Source organism: Lissotriton vulgaris, chromosome 6 (assembly GCF_964263255.1).
Source record: "Lissotriton vulgaris chromosome 6, aLisVul1.2, whole genome shotgun sequence".
NCBI classification, from domain to species: Eukaryota; Metazoa; Chordata; class Amphibia; order Caudata; family Salamandridae; genus Lissotriton; species Lissotriton vulgaris.
Window position 1 is genome coordinate 1,595,339,258 of NC_141694.1, and position 24,270 is coordinate 1,595,363,527.

The 24,270-nt window shown below is 44.5% G+C and overlaps 1 protein-coding gene across 2 annotated transcripts in view; it reads right to left on the reverse strand.

The window, feature by feature from the left end:
• Positions 1–24,270, reverse strand: part of FOXN2 (forkhead box N2) — an 86,777-nt gene that overhangs the window by 39,792 nt on the left and 22,715 nt on the right. For both annotated transcript variants that reach the window (XM_086927764.1, XM_086927765.1), the window contains exons 2-3: positions 21,526–22,073; positions 5,050–5,174 (exon numbers count right to left, since the gene is read on the reverse strand). In XM_086927764.1, the coding sequence (XP_086783890.1) occupies positions 5,050–5,174; positions 21,526–22,059 (659 nt within the window). In that variant the 5' untranslated portion in view covers positions 22,060–22,073. The remainder of the gene's footprint in view (positions 1–5,049; positions 5,175–21,525; positions 22,074–24,270) is intronic.

Here is a 24,270-nt window from a genome sequence, read left to right on the forward strand (position 1 = left end):
CTTTAGCCATCTGCCTCAAACTTTGCTCCAATTTAACTCTGTACTGTGTTTTTCACAAACGCCATTTTGATAGTGCGGCGTGATGTGCCATTATTGACTGCCATCTTGGGTCAGTCAGCAATCTAGTTGTTCACTATTCACGATGTGCAGGCTCTCTGAAGGCCTCCCTCCTCTGGTCCAGAGTACTAGGAAGCATTGGCAGATGCTGGCATTTGCTCTGTGAGGGGAGAAGAGTCAAGTAGAAAGCATGTCTGGGACTTTTCCCTCCCCTAGTTGGACCCGAATACAGGTCAGCTGCTCACTTTACGATCAAGTTGTATATGGCAATGTCATCTGGAGGCAAAGGATTCAATTTCTACGTGTCTACTTCCTCTTCTGGAGAGCCAACCTCGAGGTCCTGCCAGTATTCTTCCATAGAAGATCTCTTGCTCTTCTTCCTGGTACTCTGGGGGCAGTGGTGGCTTCAAGTCCCCTGTCTCCCCTCTCCTTCTGTGTTTTTTCTATCAAAGGTTTTGATGGGATACAGAACTCCCAGAGGGAGGAGCCAAAGTTATTTTACTTTAGAAGGATCGCCGCGATCTTTGCTTCAAGCCACTTCTTTTTCTGCATGATCTCGCAGGCACGGTCTTCAAGGATGAGCTTGCTCGTCAGCCTTTTTTCCAGCATCCTCCGCCAGAATTTCAGCTGGCGTCTTTTTCAGCTTCTCTCAGTCATCTTTAGACTCTGCTGTCTCTTCCTCTGCCCCATCGGCAATGTTATCCTCGTTCTCACTTGAGAGATAGAGGCCTCAAAGCGATGGACTTTCCTTCTGCCCCTGCATGGAGGGAGTAGTGTACTTGCTTCTGTTTCTCCGTAGCTCTCAGCGTCTTAGGCTTGAACGATGCACACGCCTCGCAGCCCTTTGTGTTGGGGTCTACTGGCAGGCAGCGTTGTACACCTGGTTGTTGTCCCTCTAAGCAAACTTGTGTTGGTACACCAGGTAGAAACGAAAAGGCGTATTCTCCACCTCCCTCAAAGCATGGAGACCCCCTGCCTATGTATTTTTTGGCCTCCCTCCATCGGAAATAACATAGACACCCTAAATCTTGAATTAGTAGCTCAAGAACTCACTCACACAGCAGGCCTTATGTTGAACATAATTTTGTCTCAAAGTCATGACTGTGCATATTCCTACGCCTCTAATCTGGTCTGACCACTCTGGAATAGCCACACAAAATTACTAAAACCTATTGGTATTAGTAACCCCTCTGAACCAACTAGCAAGTGCAACTATAATCTTTTCATTCCAGATCAAGCTTCTGTAGGATTAAGTAATCTACCGGCCAACAAGGCACACTACCCACACACACAATCCAAAAATTCAGCTTCATTTCAACTCCTCACTCCTTGCTATCCTGGATGAAAGACTGACAATCCAAGAATATAAATCTGCACACAATCATAAGCCCCTTAAATGGTCAAATGTCTGGGAAGAAGTGGTCCCAAGCCAGCTTTTGTACTTTGCAGAATCTCATAACCTAATCAGAAGGTGATAAACATGTGTCATCCACGTCCTCTCTTTGCGCTAGTGGTTCTATTGGCCCCCAATGATCTTCTCCAGCCCACAGATGAAGGCGAAACCGACATGCTATTCCTCAAAGTGTTCAAACTGTGCCTTTAAGTTAGAGGGAAGAAACAAAACTACTGTTTTAGATGTCAGCTGAAAACCTGCCTTTTTCATAATTAGTAACCCCCTGCCTCTCCTCAATCAATGTTATGTTTTAAGGCTGCGTCATTCTGCAGTGCCAAGAAGCATCCCAGAAAGAGTGCTCAACAAACAAATGTAGGCAAAAAGAACAAATGATGGATGGAATGCTGAACAAACCAAACATTCACCCCCAGTCAAAGATCTAGGTTTATTCCATTGTTTTGTTGGCTCATCATGCCACCCTAGTTTGGACTGAGCCATATGCAAATCAGCCCTGACCCTGCTTCCCATGGAACAGACCAGCCAGACCTGCCTGTTCTGGGAACATTATCTCCCCAGTGTGCAACTCCTAACTTAAGCATTTAAACTATCCTTGAGATTTCAAGTTAAAGTAAGGTCAAAATCAGGACCAAAAGGGCAGTTCCTTTAACATTTTTTTAACCGCACAAAATTCCCACTTTACGGAAACAGGTCTAAAGATTGCATAAGAAATGGGGCTACTGATTGAGGGGGGTGGAAACCCTACAAAAGCAACAACCATAATCCCGGTCAGGGTGAATCACAAAAGTCACTGAATTAACATGTGCTTAACCCTCTGGTAGCTTGGCACAAAAGCAGTCTAACTTTACTTAGAGATGCAAAGGTTAAGTATGAATGCAGCACACAAACAGTAATAAAGTGAAAACACAACAAAAGAAAAATCCCACGACAATTTTAAAAAAATAGAAAAAATAAATAAAACAAACTACACCAAAATGAACTAAATCCAATCAGTAAAACCATAGTTATGAATTGTTTTAAGTTTTGTGAAAATTTGTGTCAAAATCATTAAAGCACCAACCTTGGGTATCTCATCGTGCGGGACTAGGGCACAATCAAGAGTTCAGGCTGATTGCGATGGTGTGCGGATCGGATACACAAGATGCATTGGGTCCATTCTTGACTTACCTTTGAACTTATGAGAAATTTTGTAGAAAAGTTCCAGAGAAAGTAAGAATTTGTGTAACAAGGCAGCTGGCAGAGTCCCAAGATGAGGCACCATCACTGGGAGTCAATGGATGGATTGGCAGTGAAGATTTCTACCTTCGGACTTATTCTCTTTTATGGAATTTGAAAATCTGCATTGGGGCATAGCTGCAGGCTGTAGCCGGCAAAGGTTCCAAGATGCCGGATACCGACACGGAGAGGCCCAGCTGAACAGGATTTGCTACTGTTAAGAAGAACATGGCGAGCTGCCACAGAGTAAGGCCAACCAATGATGCCCCTTTGGCACATTGGCGAGCAGGTAGAGCCTGGTCTTCTGTCGGTTCTCAGGCCATTTTTTTAAAAAACATTTTCCAAGGTCCAACTTTAAGGGTTAGGCAGAAGCAGAGCCTATATCACCACAACCAAGGGTGCAGGTCTGGGGGAAGGGGGGGGGGGGGGGGGGGGGGGGGGGGGAGAAAGGTGGGGGGGGTCACTTGGGAGATTAGGACTCAATCAAGCAGAGCCCAGATGTAGGTGTTGAAGGTCTCCGGAGCTGGTCATGTCCCTGTAGCTCACACAGGAAGGCAGCCAACTAGCCCTCGTAATCATTGTGGTTGTTACGAGTTCAAGCAGCAAGGCAGGCCTCAAGAAGTCTCCTGAGGTACATGGCAAACCTTCTGAAGGCCTCCTCATGACCAGGAGTGCACTTTAGAGTCATTATGTGGGTCCAATATTTATACCTGGTGCCAGTTTTTGAAGTGAGCAAGTCTTCTAGGCTACCCCTGTCAAGGCACCACAATGTCTGGGGTGACAAAAGACTAGTGTCAGGTTCTTTTGTGTGTGCTGTGAGGCAAGTACTCCTCCGCCCCCAACCATCATCGCAGAATGACCCAGCCTGCTAACATCTAGTCCCCTTTGTCTCTCTGTATGGGAGGAATTCACAAAACCCAACAGTTACACTATTCACAGCCATGTGACCCAGGATAATAGAAGCGAGCACTAGATTGTTAGGACAAGAGAATGCTAACTTTCTGAAAGTGACATTTTCAGAATAGTGACTTAAAATCAAACTTCACCATTAAAAAAGGATCTTACATTACAATGTATTTGATTTCAAACCTGGCATTTCTACCCGTTCCCAATCAAGTTAGCACCTATTAAATGTAATAAGGTAAGCCAATGTTATCCTATGTGAGAGGTAGGCCTTACGGTAGTGAAAAACGAATTTAGGAGTTTCACTACCAAGACATGTAAAACTTAAATCACATATCCTGCTTTTTCAATACAATGCAACCTGGCCTAGGGGCTGTTTAGAGCCTACCTTAGTGGTGATGTGTATGTATTAAAATGATTTTGGCCTGGCCATAGGTTTCTTTTGCCTGGTCAAATTGGTACTTTAGATGGTGGCTCAATAAGTGCTGAAGGCTTGCTAGTAGAATTTAATTTATAGGGCCTGAGAACATGTATCACAACTTTACTAGGGACTTACTAGTAATTGAAATGTGCTAATCAGGTGTATCAAAATTTACCATGTTTAGGTGAGGTAGAACAAGCACTATGGCACTGTTCAGAGCCCTAATGCCAACACAAACCACATTAATAAAACAGGAGTGGTGAAGGGAAAAGGTTTAGAGGAAGAACACACAAAGGATGACAGGTCTAATAGAGTGTCTAAAGTCATGACTGCTGGATTTAAAAAAGAGAATACCAACCTGCAGACCACTAGTGAACAATCTTCCTGGTGTCAGATAAAATGTTAATATGTGGGGGACATTTTTTTACAGACTGATCAAGTGCACACTACAGGGTTCTCATTGTCCCTCTGTTGTAGAGAATCCAAAAGTGCGTGACACGATAGTTGAAGAATAAAGTTTTTTTCTGCGAAAATGATTTACTCATGTGCAAAGGCTGGAGGTGGCAGCTTCATCCTGGCAGTAGCAGCCTTCTCCACCCACATTACCTGGTGTTTTCCAGTGCTTGACAATCAAGTCTTCAGTCCTCTTCACAAAGCAAAATTTTTCGAATTTGACGTAATGGAGTTTATATTCCAGCGCAGAGAGAGCAATCCGAGGTTAGTGAAGACAAGCACTGATAGGGAAAATGGCGCCAACTCAATTTTACGCCCTTCGACTGACTACGAAAGACAAGTTGGTAGTAACAGATTAGATCGGTATGAAAATTATTCAGAATACCATTTATTTTTTTTACTTCTAAGGGTGACTATAGGGTGTGCAGTGTTAAGGGGAGATAAAGGGAAACTCCGATTTAAAGATAATCCTAAAATACTGTAGAAAAAACTCAGAGACAGAGGCTCTGGTTGAAATTACAGTACCCAAAAAAACAGCACAGGTTACTGTGGAACCAGTCCAACATCTAAGCAAATTGTTTTAGTTTACCTTGGAGGTGATGCTGGTGGGGTGTACAACGTAAGTGCAGAGGAGAAAGGTTGCTTCTTCAAGGCTTGCATAAGGTTGGGTTTATATTCGGGATCAACACACCACAATGACCCTTTGCCATTCACCTAAAGGAAAAAATAAATCACAAATGAGCACACAGGAACAAAGGTCCAATTTCATATGGCTTTTGTTTAGTTCAATGCCACACCATTCTAAACATGGGAGAGGGGGGAGGAGAGGGGGGGGGAGAGGGAGCGGGAGGAGGAGGAGGAGAGGGAGGAGAGGGAGTCTTTTCTGAATAATGGGGTAGGTACAGCTCAGAACAATTGCATTCAGTATTTAACAACTAGCACTATTAAAACTCTTTGGTATGACCCTAATTTCTAGGTCCAAAGAAGTGGCTGGAGTATGGGCCAGGAAGGAGGCATTTAGGTTTATTCTGTATTAGAACGACCAATAATGGTGTGTGTGTGTTTTGCACATGACAAAAGCATCAACCATGAGGGATGCTTACAGTGACTGGATGCAATTTCTTTATAATCACATTTTCTCCAACTTATACAGCAAAACAGTCGACAGACCTCAAATGGGGCAACACATACCCCTCAGTTTTCCTCTAGGACCACCCCCTAATCCCCTGGATCCTGTGGGGTCTATTTCAGAGTGTACCACATCATTGAGCCCTCCGCCCCAAACTATGATGGTCAGTCCCCGGGGTAGTCCCAGTATCAAATCCCGGAGCTTCACTAAGATAATTTTGCTCAGGAGTGGAGGGACATACATGTCCAGGAGAGAGATGGGACTCTCCTCTAGGGTACCTTCCATAATTGTAATTGTATTGTAATTGCATGTATATAGCGCTTACTACCCCTGACGAGGCGTCGAATCGCTTTTTCGGCGGGTAGCACGCTACTCCGGGACCCACAGAGTATTAGTGTTGAATTAGTATAGTGAAACATGCAAGTATATTTTAAGTGGTGGATAGGTTAATCAGTTATTTGGATTTGGAATGATAGCAGAAGGATAGAGTAGGACAAAGGTTTGTATTTATTTATCGCTCGCTTGTTGACGCATGCTATTCAGGGAGCCTATAGAGGATTAGTAGTGAATTAATATGGTGAAATATGAGGTAATTTCAGTGGTGAATATTAGTCTGTTACTTGGAGTGAGAAGGATAGCAGATGGATAAAAGGGGAAGAAAGATTTGCATTCATATAGCACTTGTTACCCCTGATGTGCGTTGAAGCGCTTTTCTGGCGAGTAGCACGCCACTCTGGAACCCATAAAGGGTTAGTGCTGAAAATTAGTATAGTATAAATATGAAGTAATTTGAGTAGTAGATATGTTATTCAGTTATTCAGGGCAGTATATTAGTATAGTTGAATATGGAATATTGAATTTGAGAAGTGAAACATGTTAGTCTGTTAATTTTTATTGAAAAAGAGTAGTGGAGGGATAAAAGGGTGAAGGATTTTTTTTTTAAAGTCTTAGCAGTAGGAAGAAGCTTTTGGATGAGTAAAAAGGAGTTGGAGGGAATGGGTCAGAGGGGAGAGTTTGTAAAAAGAGGTGTCATATGATGCAAGGAGGGGTGAGCAGGAGAGAGTCTAGAAAAGGTTATTTTGGTGATTATAGTAGTGGTGTGGGGTTTGGGATAAATGAGAGAGTGGATGTAGAGGATATGTTGATAGATCTATAGGATGAGAGCTAGGGGATTGCATTAGAAGGAGTAGTAGAAAGAAGTTTGAGAGGAGTCAGAAGGTTGGGCTAGAAGATATATTGAGTGAAGTATAGGCTGAGAAATAGGCTAGTGCATTGGAAATGCTAAATTAGAAGAAAGAGATAAGTATATAGATCCATAAGTACATTAAAAGTATGTAGATACATAAAAAAGTAAGTATATTTAGATTAAATATATTGATAGAGGCACAGGATGAAAGATAGGGTAGTGCATTGGATATGCTTTTTCAGGAGAAAAGTAACAGACACACAGATCCAAGTACATGGAAAGTACATAGATGTACAATGGAAGTATGTACATGTAGACCAAAAATTATTATTTATTGATGATTATTATTATTATTATTATTTTTTTCTTCTCTTAACAACATAATTGTTCTAAATGTTTTATAAAGTAATACACAAAGATAGGTACATATCAATAGTGAAAACAAGAGCCAGATCTTGAGTAGTTTTCTGAAGATAAGGTGGTTGTCGTGGCCCTTATGTTGGGGGGGGTAAAGAGTTCCATAATTTGGCTGCTTGAACAGAGAAGGATGTGCCACCCATTGTTTTTTTCTTGTATGGTGGGATTTTGAGGCGAGATGCTCCTTTAGAGCGTAGGTTCCTTTGTTGAATGTGTTTGGTGATTTTATTCCTGGTGAAGAGTGGTCCTATTCCATGTATTGCTTTGTGGGTAATACAAAGCAGCTTGAACGTGGATCTTCTGGCAACCGGTAACCAATGCAGGGCTTTCAAGGCAGGGGAGATGTGGTCTTGTGGTTTGATATGCAAGAGTAGTCTGGCAGCCGACTTCTGAATCCGTTGTAGTCTTTTCATGGTCGTTAAAGGTGATCCGTGGTAGAGGCTATTGGCGTAATCAAGTTTGGATAGAACAAGGGAGATGGTAGCTTGGACCTTGTGTGGAAATCTCAAATGAGGGAAAATTTGTCTCAGCGTTTTTATAGTAGCAAAGCTTGATCTTGCTAGTTTATTTACTTGGACATTCATCGACAGCTTGGAGTCCATGGTCATTCCGAGGTTTCTTACTTCCTTCGATACTTTAGGCAGTGATCCCAGTTCATCAGGCCATGCGGCAAGCGGGTTGTAATTTTTCCAATTGCCACACGTGAGTATTTCAGTTTTTGAAGCATTCAATTTGAGATGGCTCCAAGTCATCCACTGATCCACGGCTCTGAGACAGCTGAAAATTGGTGATTTTCCAATGTCTTTGTGGCATTCCAGTTGAAGGAGTATTTGCGTGTCATCTGCATAGTTGTAGCACCTGAGGTGAAATCTATTGATCAGTGCTGGTAAAGACTTCATGTAGATGTTGAAAAGCATGGGCGAGATGATAGAACCTTGAGGGACCCCTGCTTTTGTGGAGTACGGTTTGGACGAGAAAGGTGGGGTGTGGATGACATTAGTTCTGTTTCGAAGGTAGGACGTGATCCAGTCTAGAGCAGTTCCCTCTATGCCGGCTTCATAAAGTCCTTGTTTCAGAGTGTCATGGTCAACCGTGTCAAAGGCAGCTGAGAGGTCCAAGAGGAGTAGCGCAGCAACCCTGTTGCGGTCACTGTATTCTTTAGGTCATCCCAGATGGCAAGGAGATGGCTCCCTCCAGGAGCTTCTTATATATCCAGACTGAGCACTCGGTCATACCTGTATCAAGCCAGGAGGGGGTAACAATTTCCCAACAAGTGATTCTCCTGAAGAATCAAAACAGACGGGGAACGTTATATGGCACATCTTAGGACAGCGGTGTATTTAATACAGTCATTGGGTCACTTACATTCCATGCCATGACTGTAAACTTGTGTATGATATGGGAGAAAATGTTTAGTAGTGAAAGCACCCCCACCCCATGCCCTGATAGGCAGGCAGTGCAGGGGGATTGAATAAATAAGGTGACCCGATAGGCAGTTGTCGACCTGTATAAGACAGTAACAAAAAAAACTAAAACCTTGAAGAGAAACAAGTCCAGTCGGGCAAACATAAATAGCCTGCCCAAACTATCCCTCCCCCCCAGAAGCATCTGTCACCCCAGAGTCTCACTCTAGTGGTGCTAATGGGTAATTAGGGATTTCCTCCATCTGAGGCTCTCAGGCCTGTGGAGGTCTCGGAGTCAAAGGATTGAAGGGATAGTGACCCCCACAGTGGTGCAATAGTGTCAAGTTTATGGGCTTGTTAGGGTAGGATATCATCTGAATCATAGGATGGTTGGCTCCTGGACGTCGTTTGTCATCTTTCAGGATTCTCCTACAGGCCACATGCATCACTCTCTGGCCGTAATCTGCTTGGTCATCCACAGCGTCCAAGGGGATGGCCAGATTGCTCCGGAGTCATCCCTGTTCTGTTGCCTAGTCCCAGCGGCCTCCAGGTTATCAAAGAATGGTTTGGAGGAGTGGATCACTTTGAGCTTCACTGGGTACAGGCGCATATATTGAAGTTTGAGGGCTCGGAGTTTCTAACTGACCAGGCTGAAAGATTTCCTCTGTTGCTGCACCTGGTGAGTTTAACTGGTCAAGATCTTTATGCGCTGAGACTGGTAGACAAGGTCCCCCGCTTGGTGTGTGGCTGGCATGATCATGTCCCTGTCCTTATAGGTAAGGATATAGCTATGAGAGGGTGTGGTGCTACTTCAGGAGGGAGCTGCTGTGCTAAGGATCTGTGGGCCCATTTGATGACTAAGCAGGGAGACAAATGGTATATCCAGGATATAATCCTTTGTTGAAGGAAGGCCTCTGGAGCAGAGCCCTCTTCCCTTTCAGAAAAGCCCATGAGCAAATACTACAATATCTTGCCTTGTTTTGGGCATCTTTCATCCAATTTTCCAGGGCCTTTGACATATCAGGTTTGAGACACTGCTGCACAAGTTCCTTCACACTCAGTACATTCTCCTCCAGCTCCGGGGCGTGGCCTTCTGCCTCAGTGGCCCATTCGATCGCTCCCCGGAGATCCTGTCGATGCAGGGAAACTTCAACTCCAACCTCCCCAATTTTCGCTTCAAGGGTTGATCAGGAGGCATGGATGTCTTACAGGAATGTGTTGGTGTTAGTTGTCTTGGAGAGTAGGATGGTCTTTCTCGCCGGTCTGAACACTCCACTGGTGCTTGACGCCAGGGCCGTAAATTTTGCTTTACTATATTGAGCCGCTGGCTTGTCTCATGCAATCATGATTAGTCCAGTCAAGGGTCCATGCTAGAAAAGCAGGGCAGCTAGGACGTCAGGGTGACAAAGCCTCACCACCTGCTTTAGGGTCAGCTAAGAATTCAGTTGTATGAGATAGTGGTACCTTGCTCAGTGAGAAAGCCTGACCCATTTGCATAACAGGCCCATTGCATCGTGCAGCATGAACAAGTTGGGGGGCCCCTTCCACAGCGGGGTTAAGTATTGCCGGTGGTGGCCCCATGTCTGCAGGTCCAGCCTGCAGATGGACCCTGTTTGTGGAGAACTCAAGTCCCCTGGGCAAGGCTGTGTACGTGCTGTCCACCTCCCCTGTTGGCACAGATGCCCCTTCTATCTCTCTAGGTGGGGTACACACCAGGAGACGGAGACAGGCACGTAGACAGAAGGCCAAGAAGACTGCCCCTCACACTCCTATGCAAGCGAGAAACATACAAGGTGGTCCTGGGGACCCGCCGATGCCCAGGCTAGCAGCTCAGTCTCTGATGCACCAGTTAAAGTCTTCCAAATACGTTTTTGGGGCGGAGGTGGAGGATTTGAAGGGTAAAGTTGCCCAATGCTGTTCTGTTCCACCCGTTGCTCCTGCAATGGGGGAAGCTAGGTGGCGAGCAGTCACAGGCGTGCCTCTGGACGCTAAACCCAGGAAAATACCCCCAGAAGCAGCGCTGAAGTCCATGTGGGCTAGAGGAGACTGTTTATGCCCCACCACTCCCCTATCCCCTACCTTGCCCTTCTTAATGGGAGTTGCTGGGCCCAGGAACTCACCCTAGGGGTGGAGCAAACTCTCAGGTGGGCCAGGAAAGAAAAAAAATAAATAAATAAAATAAAAAAAATAAAAAATCGCCCTGCTCCTCATCACCCCTCCAGACTCCGTAGTGTCACTGCAGTGCACCAGTCGCTGCTTACCAGCCATCTGTCACCTAGCTGCAGGTAAGGAACCGATCTGGGCAGAGTTAGCGGTTCACACAGGTCAAGGCCAGAATCTTGTCCCACCCGGCTGCAGCGGCAGGCATCACCCCGGTCAAAAGTGCTCCCAAGTTTCAGTTGGTGCAGTGAGGGCTGCAGGTGCTGGTCAGGGGGTCCCTATCAGCAAAGAGGATTATCCAGGAATCTGCTCTGGCATTGGGAGCTCAGATGGGAGTGTCCACCCTTTTCTCCCGCTTGCCTATTCCGTCTGAGAAATGCAATTTTATTCACAATCCAAATAGGCTTTTGAGTATTTGTGGGTAAAGTGATTTTTAATAGGATATTTTCCTTTTCATCAGCAGGTTATGCATCTACCATGTCAATCAGCCCTCATCACCATTCCTTCCAAATGATCATGTATCCACTGCATTACCTCTAGCTGAATTTTGTCTGTATTGGAAGGGGTACGAGGCCACGCTGTTTGGTCAGCAAATATTTCTCCTCTCTTGTTCCATACCAATATATGCTGGAGCCTGTTGTGCTATTACATATAGACAAAAGGGAAGAAAAGTCATGTATACTTCCATAGAGCCACTTGGGACAGCTGGAGGTTCCTAGACAATATTCGTGCAGGAGGCTTACTAGACAGTGTGTATGGGAGTTGCTAGGCAATGTCCTGGGTTTTCTTTACTACTTATATTTCTGGCCATCCACTACTATTGCACTTCAATTTGATGAACTTACTGTGAGGCAATTCACTCTCCTGAGGAAGTGAAGTTTAGGCTTATGCAAGGAGGTATTCGTGGAAAGAAACTCAACCAAAGCAGGGCCTCAATACCTCAGAATGGACAACCCAGTGCAGTAACCAACTGAGTGAACTATGAAAATAAGAAATTAAAAAATGGACCTGCAGAGCTGCTCAAAGCTGCAACCATAAACTGCATGCCACTCTCTCTCACGTCTTCATCTATCCATCACACAGCTACGCATTTGGTCTGAAAACACAATAATCGCACCTCAGTGGTCATCACACATGCCATGGAAACTCTTTCTGCACAGGATTGCAACAAAGACAACACACTTCCAACCACACACTTGACATGGTGTTGCATTCTACCCATGTAGGCAAGCGTTTCGGAACCCCACATAAGCACAGTCTGCGAGGAACAACGTGGCTAGAGGCAAAGTATAGCGGATGTAGCATTGCAGCCAGCAACTCGAGTGTTTTCAAGCCGAGTGTCCCTAGAGAGATGGCAACACAGCAACAGCATTTGAGGAGCAAGCCTACTGTATACAAGCACGGTAAGCTTTCACTTTCGTCCAGAAAGAAGCTCTCGGCATTGCTGTGGCGGGGTCGGAGGAGCGGGAGCGCATTCCTTTGAAGTCTGATGCGGGGCGGGGGAGCGGCAGCCTTTGAAGTCTGATGGCGAGGCACAGACAAATGGTGGAGCGTGATCGGCACGCGGGCGAGCGGCAGCCTTTGAAGTCTGATGCCGAGGCACAGACAAATGATGGTGCGCGATGTGTACGCAGGGGAGTGGCAGCCTTTGAAGTCTGATGCCGAGGCACAGACAAATGGTGGTGTGTTATGTGGCTGGCTCTGTACACGCATAGATCACATTAACTGTATGTGATCCACAGCCGTTTTGGTAGACTTTTCTTTTCCGCTTACAATAATCTCGCCGGAGCAAAGCACAAGCGCATTGGCTCAGGTGAGACCTAAAAAAGCTCAAATATGCTGGATTGTTGGAAACGTATTCTGATGCTCCTGGAAATAGCCTTTGCACCACCACTGGAGTTTCAGAGGGTGCAGTGTAACCAGCTGAGGAGAAATACTTATTTGTCAACATACAAATCAACCTGTCTCGTCAAAAACCAAAATGCAAGTTTGATTTTAAAAACAGCAACAATTCATGGTCCATACGATTACAAGTGAACCAACATAACATTTGCACCATACAGCGCTCAAGAACCAAATGAGTTCCAAAAGAAGTTTTTGGCCCAATGCCCAGCCTTAAATTGAGAAATACTAGGCATGGTTTTATAAATCCAGCCACCATGCACATCACCACAGGGGGCCAAACAAAGATTTGAGGACCCAGATGAACATGAAAGACTGACTACATGAATCATGTAAAGACAAAGTTCACAATTATAAGCACATTACGTTTCCAAGGCATACCACGTTGTTGTAATGCAGTCATTCAGGTTCAAATCTTCTTTCTATCTAGATTTCATTCCCCTTTTTAGGTCTTGCTAGACGTAGGCAAAAGCGAAGCTTTTGCGTCTAGCGAGACAACTAATGTAATCACTTTCAGGGGAATGTAGACAGCAGACTGTCACAAGCGTCTCCTGCCGGAGATTCTAGCTCGTGAGCGCGCACGTCGCCGTGCCTCATTTTCCCATTCTCAAACAGAGCCACACTCACGCATGCGCACATACACACACTGCATACACACACACGCACCCCCCTTAAACAGACACACGCTGGATACACACACGCACCCCCCCTTAAACAGACACACGCACGCACGCATCAGACACACTCAAACAGACACACGCGCGTACACCCCCACCCTCAACCCCACTCACCGGGCTCCTCTCCCCTTACGCATAGGAAGGCACTGTGCTAGAAGGTGCGCTGTCTGAAATCACCGCCGCCTCCCACAGCGGCATTGTATGGAAATTAAAAGTTGCCTCCCCGTAAACACCGCCGCAGCCCGGGAACTTCGGTAGCCTCACAAATCCCGAGCGCAGCTCCTCTGATGTCAGACGAGGAGCCGTGCTGGGATTGGTGCCGGTGGGGCCGTTGCCTGGCAACGGAAGTGTCGTCGACGCCGGGCAGGAGGGGCTTCTTCGCTCCTCACCCGGGCAGCGCCTGCAAGGATGTAACACATCACATAATCTCCCCGTGCTTACAAGAAAATAAATATTTCCTTGTGTAATATAACTGTTGCTCACCGTTACCTTCGGGTCGAGGTTGCGGTATATAAAACTGCCCCCAAAAAACATAATACGCGATGGTGCAGGACAGGACAGGTGCATTGCGTGTGCACATGGCGCTCGGACAGCCCATGTGCGCGCTCACGGCGTCTTTCAGACAGCCGATGTGCACCCGCAGCTTCTCTTCTCTTGCGATCTCGGCACTTTTGCGAGCTCCCCCACGCCTTCACTTTTGCGAGCGAGGCTCGCCTCTCTGCTAATGCGTGTCACCCGTGCCAGCGCTCAGCGTGCCTGCTGCCTCCTCAGCACAGCCTGCTCCTGTGCCTTCGTATACAGAGCCCCTCAGACGCAGCACTCGCTCCTTGCCTCCTCACTCGGTCCGGGGAGCCTAAGCCCACGTGGCACTGAACTTCATTGCCGGGCAAGGGACCCCAAGCCTCAGGTCGCTGTGAACCATCCCGGCGCGCCCTGCTGCCGAGCCCCGTGATGGAGGAGACTGACCTGCTTTGGGAGCGGCTCGGGCCATCAAAGTAAGTGCTGCTCTGGCTTTCGCTTTCCCTCCCGTCTTTTCAGTTGTCGTCATGTGTTGACCTCAGTTCTCGCCCTCCTCCCGATGTCCGCATTGCAAATGCTTGTTTTCATCGTATGAAGCTTGGCTCACTGTTAATGCTTTAAGCCTGGGGCCTTAACTCATAAATGCCTCTGAGGTCAAATGTCATGAAGGTTTGTGTTTTTTAATGAGTTACTATGGCCGTATTTGGCATCTTGTACAGCGCTTGATCCTGCCGTTTGGTCATTCTTAACCTTGTAAAAGAAAGCTGCTGTGACTGTCTCAAATCCTCACCTTTTCAAACTTAGCAGTCAGACAAAATGCAGCGACAGCCCTGAAGGATTCATATTGGTGACCTGCCCGTGAACTCACAGATCTTTGCAGTCAGCGTGTTAACCCACTGAGCTATCTTACCAACTGATGAACAGAAAGCGTATCAAATAATCATTACAAACAAAATCATACCATTGTAGTGGCATACCTTGCACCAGAGGGCATTACGTTTATGTCTCTGATCTGACAATGGCACATGACTATATTTAGTTATACACATAGGAGTTTTGCTCTGCATGTGTCTTGTAACTATCACAGCGAGCTAGTCTATAGACCCTGACACGCAAGGTTGTACAAGGTACAAACTTTATGGCTCTACATTTCTGCTTCAGGTAACCCGGGAGTCTTTATGGCTGTACACAAAGACATTTAGGCATTTAATAGTTCTCCATCTAGGAGGCTGCCAGACAGATTAAAACGCACTGCTTGCACTTTTGTAGTGAAAAATAGCACAATAGAATCCCCACTTGTGTGCAACCAAATCTCCAGCGTAAGAGACCGTTTTAGGCACTAAAGGTGGTTAAAAATGAACACACCCCATCTCTGTGTATGAAAACGGTTCACAAGACGTGTCACATTTAAATGTAATCTTATGTTGATGTCACACAGTTCAAGTGCACCAGGTTTTGTTTCGATGAAACACAACTTTCATACACACTAACACATCATTGTGGCTCACAACAAATGAAAAAGAGTCCAGTAACATCGTCTGAGGTTACGGCAACGGCACCCTTGAAAATAGACATGTGAGAGGTGTGACCCAATGTAAAACGTAGATCCAGCACACGGAGAAACGGACTGTTGGAGGTTGTAGAACGAGCTTGCCATGCTGTAGTGGGAGTTGTGGTGGGTCTCCAGTACATGCAAGTTAAGATTCAACCCCCTCCCCTTTCTATGAGTAGTAGTGATTGCACCATCAAGGCGGTGTCACTGCTCTATAGGTTCACTCAATAACCAGAAGTACAATACAACCTGTCCCACCCAGTCTTGCCATAGGTATATTGTATTGTATTGTAATTGCATTTATATAGCGCTTACTACCCCTGATGAGGCGTCAAAGCCCTTTTTCGGCGAGTAGCATGCTACTACGGACCCCTTGAAGGATTAGTGTTGAATTAGTATAGTGAAACATGCAAGTGCATTTTAAGTGGTGGATAGGTTAATCAGTTATTTGGATTTGAAATGGTAGCAGAAGGAAAGAGGAGGACAAAGGTTTGTATTTATATAGCGCTTGTTGACGCACGCTATTCAGGAAGCCTACAAAGGATTAGTGGTGAATTAATATGGTGAAATGTGAAGTAATTTCAGTGGTGGATATTAGTCAGTTACTTGGAGTGAGAAGGATAGCGGAGGGATAAAAAGGGAAGAAAGATTTGCATTCATATAGCACTTGTTACCCCTGTTGGATGTTGAATAGCTTTTCTGGTGAGTAGCACGCCACTCCAGAACCGTACCATTAACCATGCAAAACTCACACTAGTACAAATGCAATGCAATAGATTTCGCAATTACAACAAAGCGAGCTATTGCCATTTTGCATTACACCGTTTAATTAATGCTTCACGAAAGGAAAAAAAAATAACAACATTTACAATGCCAATAGCTCAAAACAATATAATTGTGAGACCTATTGCATTGTAAATGCTTGTTATTCAAAGCGGTTCACAACGGCTGGCAGCGGCAACAAGCATTAAAAATATAATGAAAATTAAAGAAAATCTTTGTATGCTAGGTATTTGTCTGCTTTTATAATTTGTTAGCTTGTATTTTGCAATATTAGTATGCAAACATTTAGAAAGGATATTCCAGGCAAATGTTAACAAATGGTGTATTTTCAAGCTACTTTACCCAGAGAGCTTCTGATGAGTACTTTATCGTATCATGTAATGCAATTACCAGCCCATCCGGGGAGCCATGCAGTGGTGAGCAAGGGGCAGGATCCCAGAGAAGATCACAACATGTTTACACGGAGGTAAGTCCCATGTAGGTCGGTTCATCAGAACAGACTTCTAACTTCTTTGGCACACGGTCATTCTACCTCTCTTAACCGTAGTTGCATGATCCATAAATGAAAACATTGCACCCAACAATAAAACGAACTTACTGCAAAAGGAGTCCCCTTGCCAATGCACAAGCATCACAGACTACAGTAGGCGTCATGGCTCGTTTGCGTCTAGGTCCACAAACTATTCTAAGACATCGAGTCTGATGGAAATTAAGAATGCAAACCTCCTTTAGTAATATAGAAGTAATAGGTGTACTTTCCACTCTTCCGGGATATTGCGCGTGGTTTAACATCTATTGCAATGTAATGTACTCGAAGCCTACTTGTATGGTCTCTGAGCTCTCATATACAATGCATACATGTATATATTTAGAAAGAAGTACACGAGCTCCGTTTGTCAGGAGACCTGGGAACGCTGGCTCCTCCAGATCAGCAGAAAGCTGCCTGGTCTCACATTACAAACAGCTCAGGCCTGGAGCCGCACTCGCTGGAGGAAGCGTTGCCATGGAAACCCACAGCAATCTGTAATGCGAGCCTGTACTCAAGGCATTTACATCTGCAACTCCTCAATGGCAAAATCTTCCAATTTCATGCCTTTCACAAAAATATCAAAACACGCCGTTTGCAGCGATCAAAACACGCATAACGGCGTCTATGTATGTATGCGCATACAGCGTGTCCTCGGCGCAATTCGTAAACCCGGCAGCAGATGATTAAAGTTTTAAGAAAAGTCATTTTTCTCTCGCGATAACTTAAATCACGGCGCTATCTTAGGCACCAACACCCTGACCGCACCACCGGTCCGAATACAGACACCTCAAGTGCTGCTCGTAACCAACAAAGTGCATCCAGGTCAGCGCACGCGCAGAGTGGACGGTCAAGGACGAATCAAAAGTGAACCCCCTTACAAGAGCAGCTTCAGGACCTCTCAATTAAGATGTACAGGATAATGTTCATCATCATTTATAGAATATATCAATTTAAAAACTGTACATAATGAGCACAATACAAAAAATCTACTATTAAATGGATCAAACTAGAGCAAAGATACGCAAGTGTACAGCTTTGTCATATTAATGCTCACGTACAATATTTTCAGATGTTGAGCTTATCGCTCGAATAAATGTGCATATCTTTGATTTAATGAAATCGAGCACCACATTCGATTGTTTTGCCACGGTTTTCATTGTTTTAAAGTTAACCATATACAATAGCTGAGCCCACCATCAAAGGAAATGCACTTTAAAACATAGCATAATGATATAAAGATTTCCCTTCTTCACTACAGAATGCCATCTAACTTTCTTTAAAATAAAAACAGCTCCAACATGCCACCACACAGCACCTTCAACCAGGTTGACACACTAGCGAGCAGAAATGCCTAACCAAAGTGGGGTTCAGACATTCACAAACATACTGAGCATTGTGCATCAAATGTATGCGCCAGGAGGTGAACTCACTGTGGTTGCCCCCCTAGAGGCTAGGCATTAGGAGCTGAAAATCTCTCCAGAGTCACTGCCGCCCTGACTACATGTTGGTGCCCCTTGAATACCAAGGTAGGTTCTATAGACAGGATGGATGAAATAGGTGAGGAACACGCTTGAAGTCTTAGGGGAGAGGATGTAGTATTACGGCTAGAGCGGTCAACCTCTGACCTCCCGATCAGCTGTCGTCTACTACTACTACACTGTGCACTGAAGCAGCATCACACTACTTATTCCGGATGATAGAAACTGAAACGGGGTAGGTATTTTATTGTGCTCTCTGTAAAATTAATAATCTGAAGAACTACATTCTGCTTCTAGGCTTTTATTGGGGTTTGTAGATGTGCTGTCCTTCTGAAATAAAAGCAAGGAGGGTATTCCAATCATGGAAAGAAGAAAATCCCAGGGAGTGTGGCCTGGGGAGGGATACATCTTTGAACTCTTCCTGTAATTTATTTGGAGGGGGATACATTCAATGGGATTGCTAAACTGATAGGACTGGTTGGTAATGCAGGAATTTACTATACTGCCAAGTTTCACTGAAGTGGCGTCGTTCAGGCACTTGAAATTCAGTTATTGCAAATCCAACTAATTGTAGCCTTCAATGCGAACCATCGGAGGATTCGGAAAAAAGGAGCTATATGTTGACTTTGTTGAGGCCAGAACTGAGTTGTCATGATGCATTCTGGACTTTGGAGATGGCTGAAGTGAAGTCGAGAAGGCTGGTGCACAGAGCAATATGGCAAGATTTGCAGTAAAAGTCCAAAAGCTATTGGACGTTAGTCAGCTGCCCAAAGGGGGAAGAATGTGTTTCACGGTCTATGTTTAAGCCAATTGACTTGCACTTTCTTATTAGGAGTTCCACTGGGGTTTAACAGTCTCTATAAAAGACATTGGACATAGTTGTGTAATGATGAGACGAGAATAACCAAATATAAAAACCGTCAATATCTGCTTTGGGAGTGCATATTATAAATTGGGCTTAACACTACATAGCCCAACTTTATTCACAGTAATTCAATCTTTTTTATTTTGATAGGGGAACCTAGGTACCACTCCGTCGATGTCGCAAAAAATGTAGGTCTTTCCTTTTTTTAAATGAGACTGGTGGGTAAAAGAGCAGGGATCTGTCATTGTGGTACCTTCTTGATTTAGATGCTAAGTATTTGATAGGCAATCCATTGGGTATTTCATAGGCAATCCACATCCATTTTCTGGATGTGGCACCTGCAGAGCAATTGTTCAGCTCACTTTGCATGATTGGCGGTAAAGGTGTAAAAGTAGAAGTGTCAAACTTGGGTCCATGGGTGCCAAATCCAGGCCAGACTTGAACACCATCTACACAAAAATACACACACCGAATATAAATATAACATCTTTATGTAGCCAGTGGTAATTCGTACCAACTGGTGTGGATCTGGTCCTGACTTACAATGGCATCCATGGTGAAAATACTCAAAACATTGAGAGAAAAAGCTGCCCTTTACTCAGACCACCTTCAGTAGGTCTGGCGAATTCAGGGGATGGGGGTTTGTGTTTCCACAAATGCCAACAATTGGCTTGTAAAGAGAAACTCAAACCTTCATTCTTACTGCTGAGATGTCAAATTTAACAGACACTACTTAAGCCCTTCGATGCTGATGACGAGCTCAGCTCGTCATCAGCCACGGGGGGCGTGTGCGGATGATGAGCTGAGCTCGTCATCCAACGCGGCTTTTTGAAAAAAGCCGCGTAGCGCAAAAATCACAGCAGCAGCGATGCGGTTAAAATACAAAATGTATTTAAAACTCTTATTCCAGAATGCATTAAAACCTAGCTACAGTTGAGCAGGCGGCTACACAAGTTGAGTGTCTTAGAATGTGGACCTGCACCATAAAATCGAAATAGGGAAAGTACAAACAAGCATTAGCTTCACTTCTTCCTGATTGTACAAGTTAAAAACATAGCTGAAAAATTAACAGGTCGTTCACGGTTACCCTTGCAAAGTAGACTAGTTTAACCTGCTTTTTAACATAGTAGAGATGTGAGCAGATGCTGCTGATGACTGCAGTTTTGAATACAAAAGTGGGTGCACTGGCGTTTTAATCCTGTCAGAAGAGCTGTCTGCAAAACACTGATATGCAACAACACGATCCGGGAACCATCCATTAAGTGCTTATGTTAACGCAGCTTGAGTTATTGATCAGCTACTTCAAACCACCATTATCTGAACCACTCTCCTCTGATCTCATGTATTTCCTACCTCATCTCCTGCTCTGTGCCTGACCTACTAAGACTTGTGCTTCTGTCGTATCCTTCTGCATCCGTTCATACGCCACCATTTTCGCTCGGTCTGACCCTTTCTCTTTGGTGTGCAACTTCTACATCCGTTTCACAACCCCCATCCTTTCCATGTAGCTTTCCAATAAGTCATTTTTGTCTTACAATATCATAGTTGCTCTTCTTCTACTTACTGGTCACCATTGTTGCCTCTGGGGCACTTACTTCTTTCTGTCACTTTCCTCTTCATATCATGTGTTCATCCTTTCAACCACTTGGGTCACTCTCTCTTGGGTCTATTCCCATCTTTGTATCCTTAATGCATTTCACACAATACTGCTTGCCCTTCTCCGCAAACGCTCTTCCTCTGCTTTCAATCCTCCCATCCATTTTTCCAGTTGCCCTCTTAGCAACTCAGTTTTCCATTCTTTCTGCTACGACTTCATGTAGTATAGCTCCCTAAAAAGCAGCAGTTTCACAAACAGCTCATGACCATTTAAATGTGGTAGCCACACTTGTCTATGTAAAATTCATAAGAAATCTGTACACATGCATGCACAATTACGGTAAACATTTTACTATAAAAACAGGACAAAAAAACATTGATTAAAGAACATTTGTTATCATGACAGAGACTTTATCAAGGAATCTGAGCACCCTTTCAAGAAAACTCTCTGCATCAACACAGACATGTTCGGAGCCTAGAATTTTATAAAAGAAAAATATTAAGAGGGCCAAAAACTCCAAGTCAAGTTGGCTGCTTTGGGAGTCTTCAGAATACATTGAATCCACTACAAAGCACTGTGGCGCTAGAGATGTAAAGGCAGGGAGACCCACTCAGGCAGAAGAAACAGGAACACGTGAAAGAAGATTTAGGGGTAAGGAAGAATGAAATATGATGTTGCCCCCTTCTGGGAGCCTGCATTATGCTCAGGACACTGTAGGCCATGAAGACCTTCCAGATGGTACATCTGAAGCTTTGCATCAACGTTCCGCCACCTCCACATTTCCACTAAACCAAAAATACAACCATGGAATTCTTCTAAAAGCCACCCATTTAAACAGGCTGGTGTTGTCCTTGAAAAAGATCCTTACCTTGCCATGGCCCCTCTCCACCTTCTGAAAGCATTTGTTAAGAGACAGGTTGTGTCTCACAGAGTTCTTCCATCCAGTGGGTGCAGTCTCAAAGTAAGGAAAGCGTTCCAGAATCCAGCCATAGATCTCCTTCACCGGCAGGCACTTGTTGGGAGAGTGCTCAATAGCCATGTAGATGAGGAGGCTGAAGGAATAGGGAGGCTTGGAAGAAGCGGATCTCTCAGGCGTCTGGTAGGAAGAGGGTGAGAAAGGTGGCATGTTGTCACTTTCTATGTCATAGAGGGGGTTAACTACTGGAACCCCCTCACTGGCCAGACTGAAGTTATTCAGCAGATCCGTGCTCTCGTGAAGCCAGTTCAAGTTTGTAAGCTCATCATCAGGTGTTCCACAGTCCACTAAAGTCGATTTTGGCCTGGCAGCTCCAATCGCCTCTGGCAAAGTTCCCATTCCGTAAATCTGAGTTAATCCTGCAACCCTTTCTCCAGTAGGACTTTCAGCCTTCTTATCTGGTGTCATTCCAGTTACCGGACCCATTTAATCCGACCGTTCTGAAAAGAAAGGTAACTGTGTTATCACTTGCAATTCTCAATTCCACATTAGCGCACCTCTATCACTATAAACCTATTTGCCGCAATTAGGAGGAAAAAAACAACATAACACTTTGAGGCTAGGGCCTGGATTCTGAGTCGCTTGGAGTTTAGAGCCATCTGTGATTGACCGCACCCGGCAATTACAGGTGTGATAGTCCTCATCCTTTGGTAAATCTCAGCAAGTCAAACGTGTCAAAATTCAAAAGGAGAAAAGTGTATGGAATTTACTGTGACACACGGAGTTTTGTGTGTAAATTATACAAACGGGCATACCAATCCACAAAAACTAATATTAGGTTCAATTTATCACACATATTAAATTTCAGAATGAAGGAGTTGGACTTTATAAGGTGCAATGAATTGCAACTTTGTTCCAACCCATTCATAATCATGGCCCAATTGTCGGACTTGTCCATACTGCAAACATAACGCCTGTCCTCCTGAAGACATGATTTTAGATTTCTTCAAAAAGAAAGAATGTTAGAAAAACGAGGTATACTGAAAATGAAAAACGAAGTTTACTGAAAATGAAATGTGCGTTCTGCAAATTCTTTAACAACCCATTATATGAAATAGGTCTTATGAAAGCAAACCTGCATATGCCGAACATAAATTAAAGAGCTTGTGAGTTCAACAGCAGTTTACATTCCACAAAAGCTTGGTTGAATATGAGAGATTCCATCACTTTTGTGAATCAGAGGAAAAAGTTCACTATGAATCAAGTTCACAAAAGGTCCTGAAATGAAAACGCTGTTCTTTTGCACGTGGTCTATGAAACCACCACTAATACATTCACTATTATTCACATGAAGGCTCATCACACCAAGCAACACTATCTAACCCACCACATACATATTGGAGCACAGCATATCACATTACAATACCACAGCAACAATCAAACTGCCTACACCACATCATAATGCCCCACACACATCATACTATGCCGTAAGCTTTGGTGTAGCATGTGATACAACACAATACTATTCTACACAAGATACTTCGGTAGCATTCTACTTCACACCACACCATATATCTGTCAGTAGGACAACCAAATAACTGGGCCTTTGAAACTTCCAACAATACCATGGGCCACTAAAAAGGAAGGGGGTGTGCTATAAGTAAACAATGCATCAGCACATAACATAAACTACATCCCATCCCATCCCATGCCACACCACACACCCTTTATCAAACATATTGCCTCACACGATGGAAACGCGATCTGCCCCCCCCCCCCCCCCTTTGACCATACCACACTTTACCACACGATCCAACGTCGCATCACACCTTAAATGAAATACCTTATCACACCTTCCTCGCATGACACTCGACATGACTATAGCACACAGTGCAACAATGTATCACAACATTTTGCAGCAGCTGATAATGCCTTTCACGACGTTTCACCGCTGCACACAGTAAAACAACTCACACGGCGACCAGGGAGACATTGCAAAACGGAGTAACTACATGATGGAACACAGTGGGTACAGACGTGCAAGAACGGGATAATGCCACAGGTCGTGTCAGGTGAAGCGTTGGGGTGGAGGGTGTGTCAAGGGCTAGTCAAGGGGGTGGAAGCAGGGGAACCATCAGGTCTGGAGGGCACGTGTTAGAAAATATAGAGACAATCGTTATAGAGAGATAGCACCTATAAATAACAGCATTGCCAAGGAACAAAAGCTGTGGAATGAAACCCCTACAAAAACAATTGATAAAAAAACACCGTATCGTAATTATGCTTTTGGAACGTCTCTCGAGACATAAACCTCATCCATCTCACCGAAGCACTCTGAGCACCTCTGGTAACCCCTGCACAGGAATCGAAACGTTCTTACCTTAAACGGAGGCGCTTTAGCAGGTACCCAGACACACAGGGTCAATGTTTCCTCTCTAGAGAGAGGGTGATAACACGACCTGTGAAATTTATTTTTAAACATACGTATTTTTAGGACTGCAAATTTACTACAAGATCTAAAATCGTTATGTTGCCGCTAAGAGACTAAATTCATTTTTGTATCAGAATACCTTGAACGACGGAACTGAGTGTGTTAAATTTGTACCCTTAAGCAGCCACCAGGGGGCACAAGCGCTCAATAACCAATACAATACGTAGTTCTAAAATGCGACCTCCGCTTCTTATTTGTTAAAACTT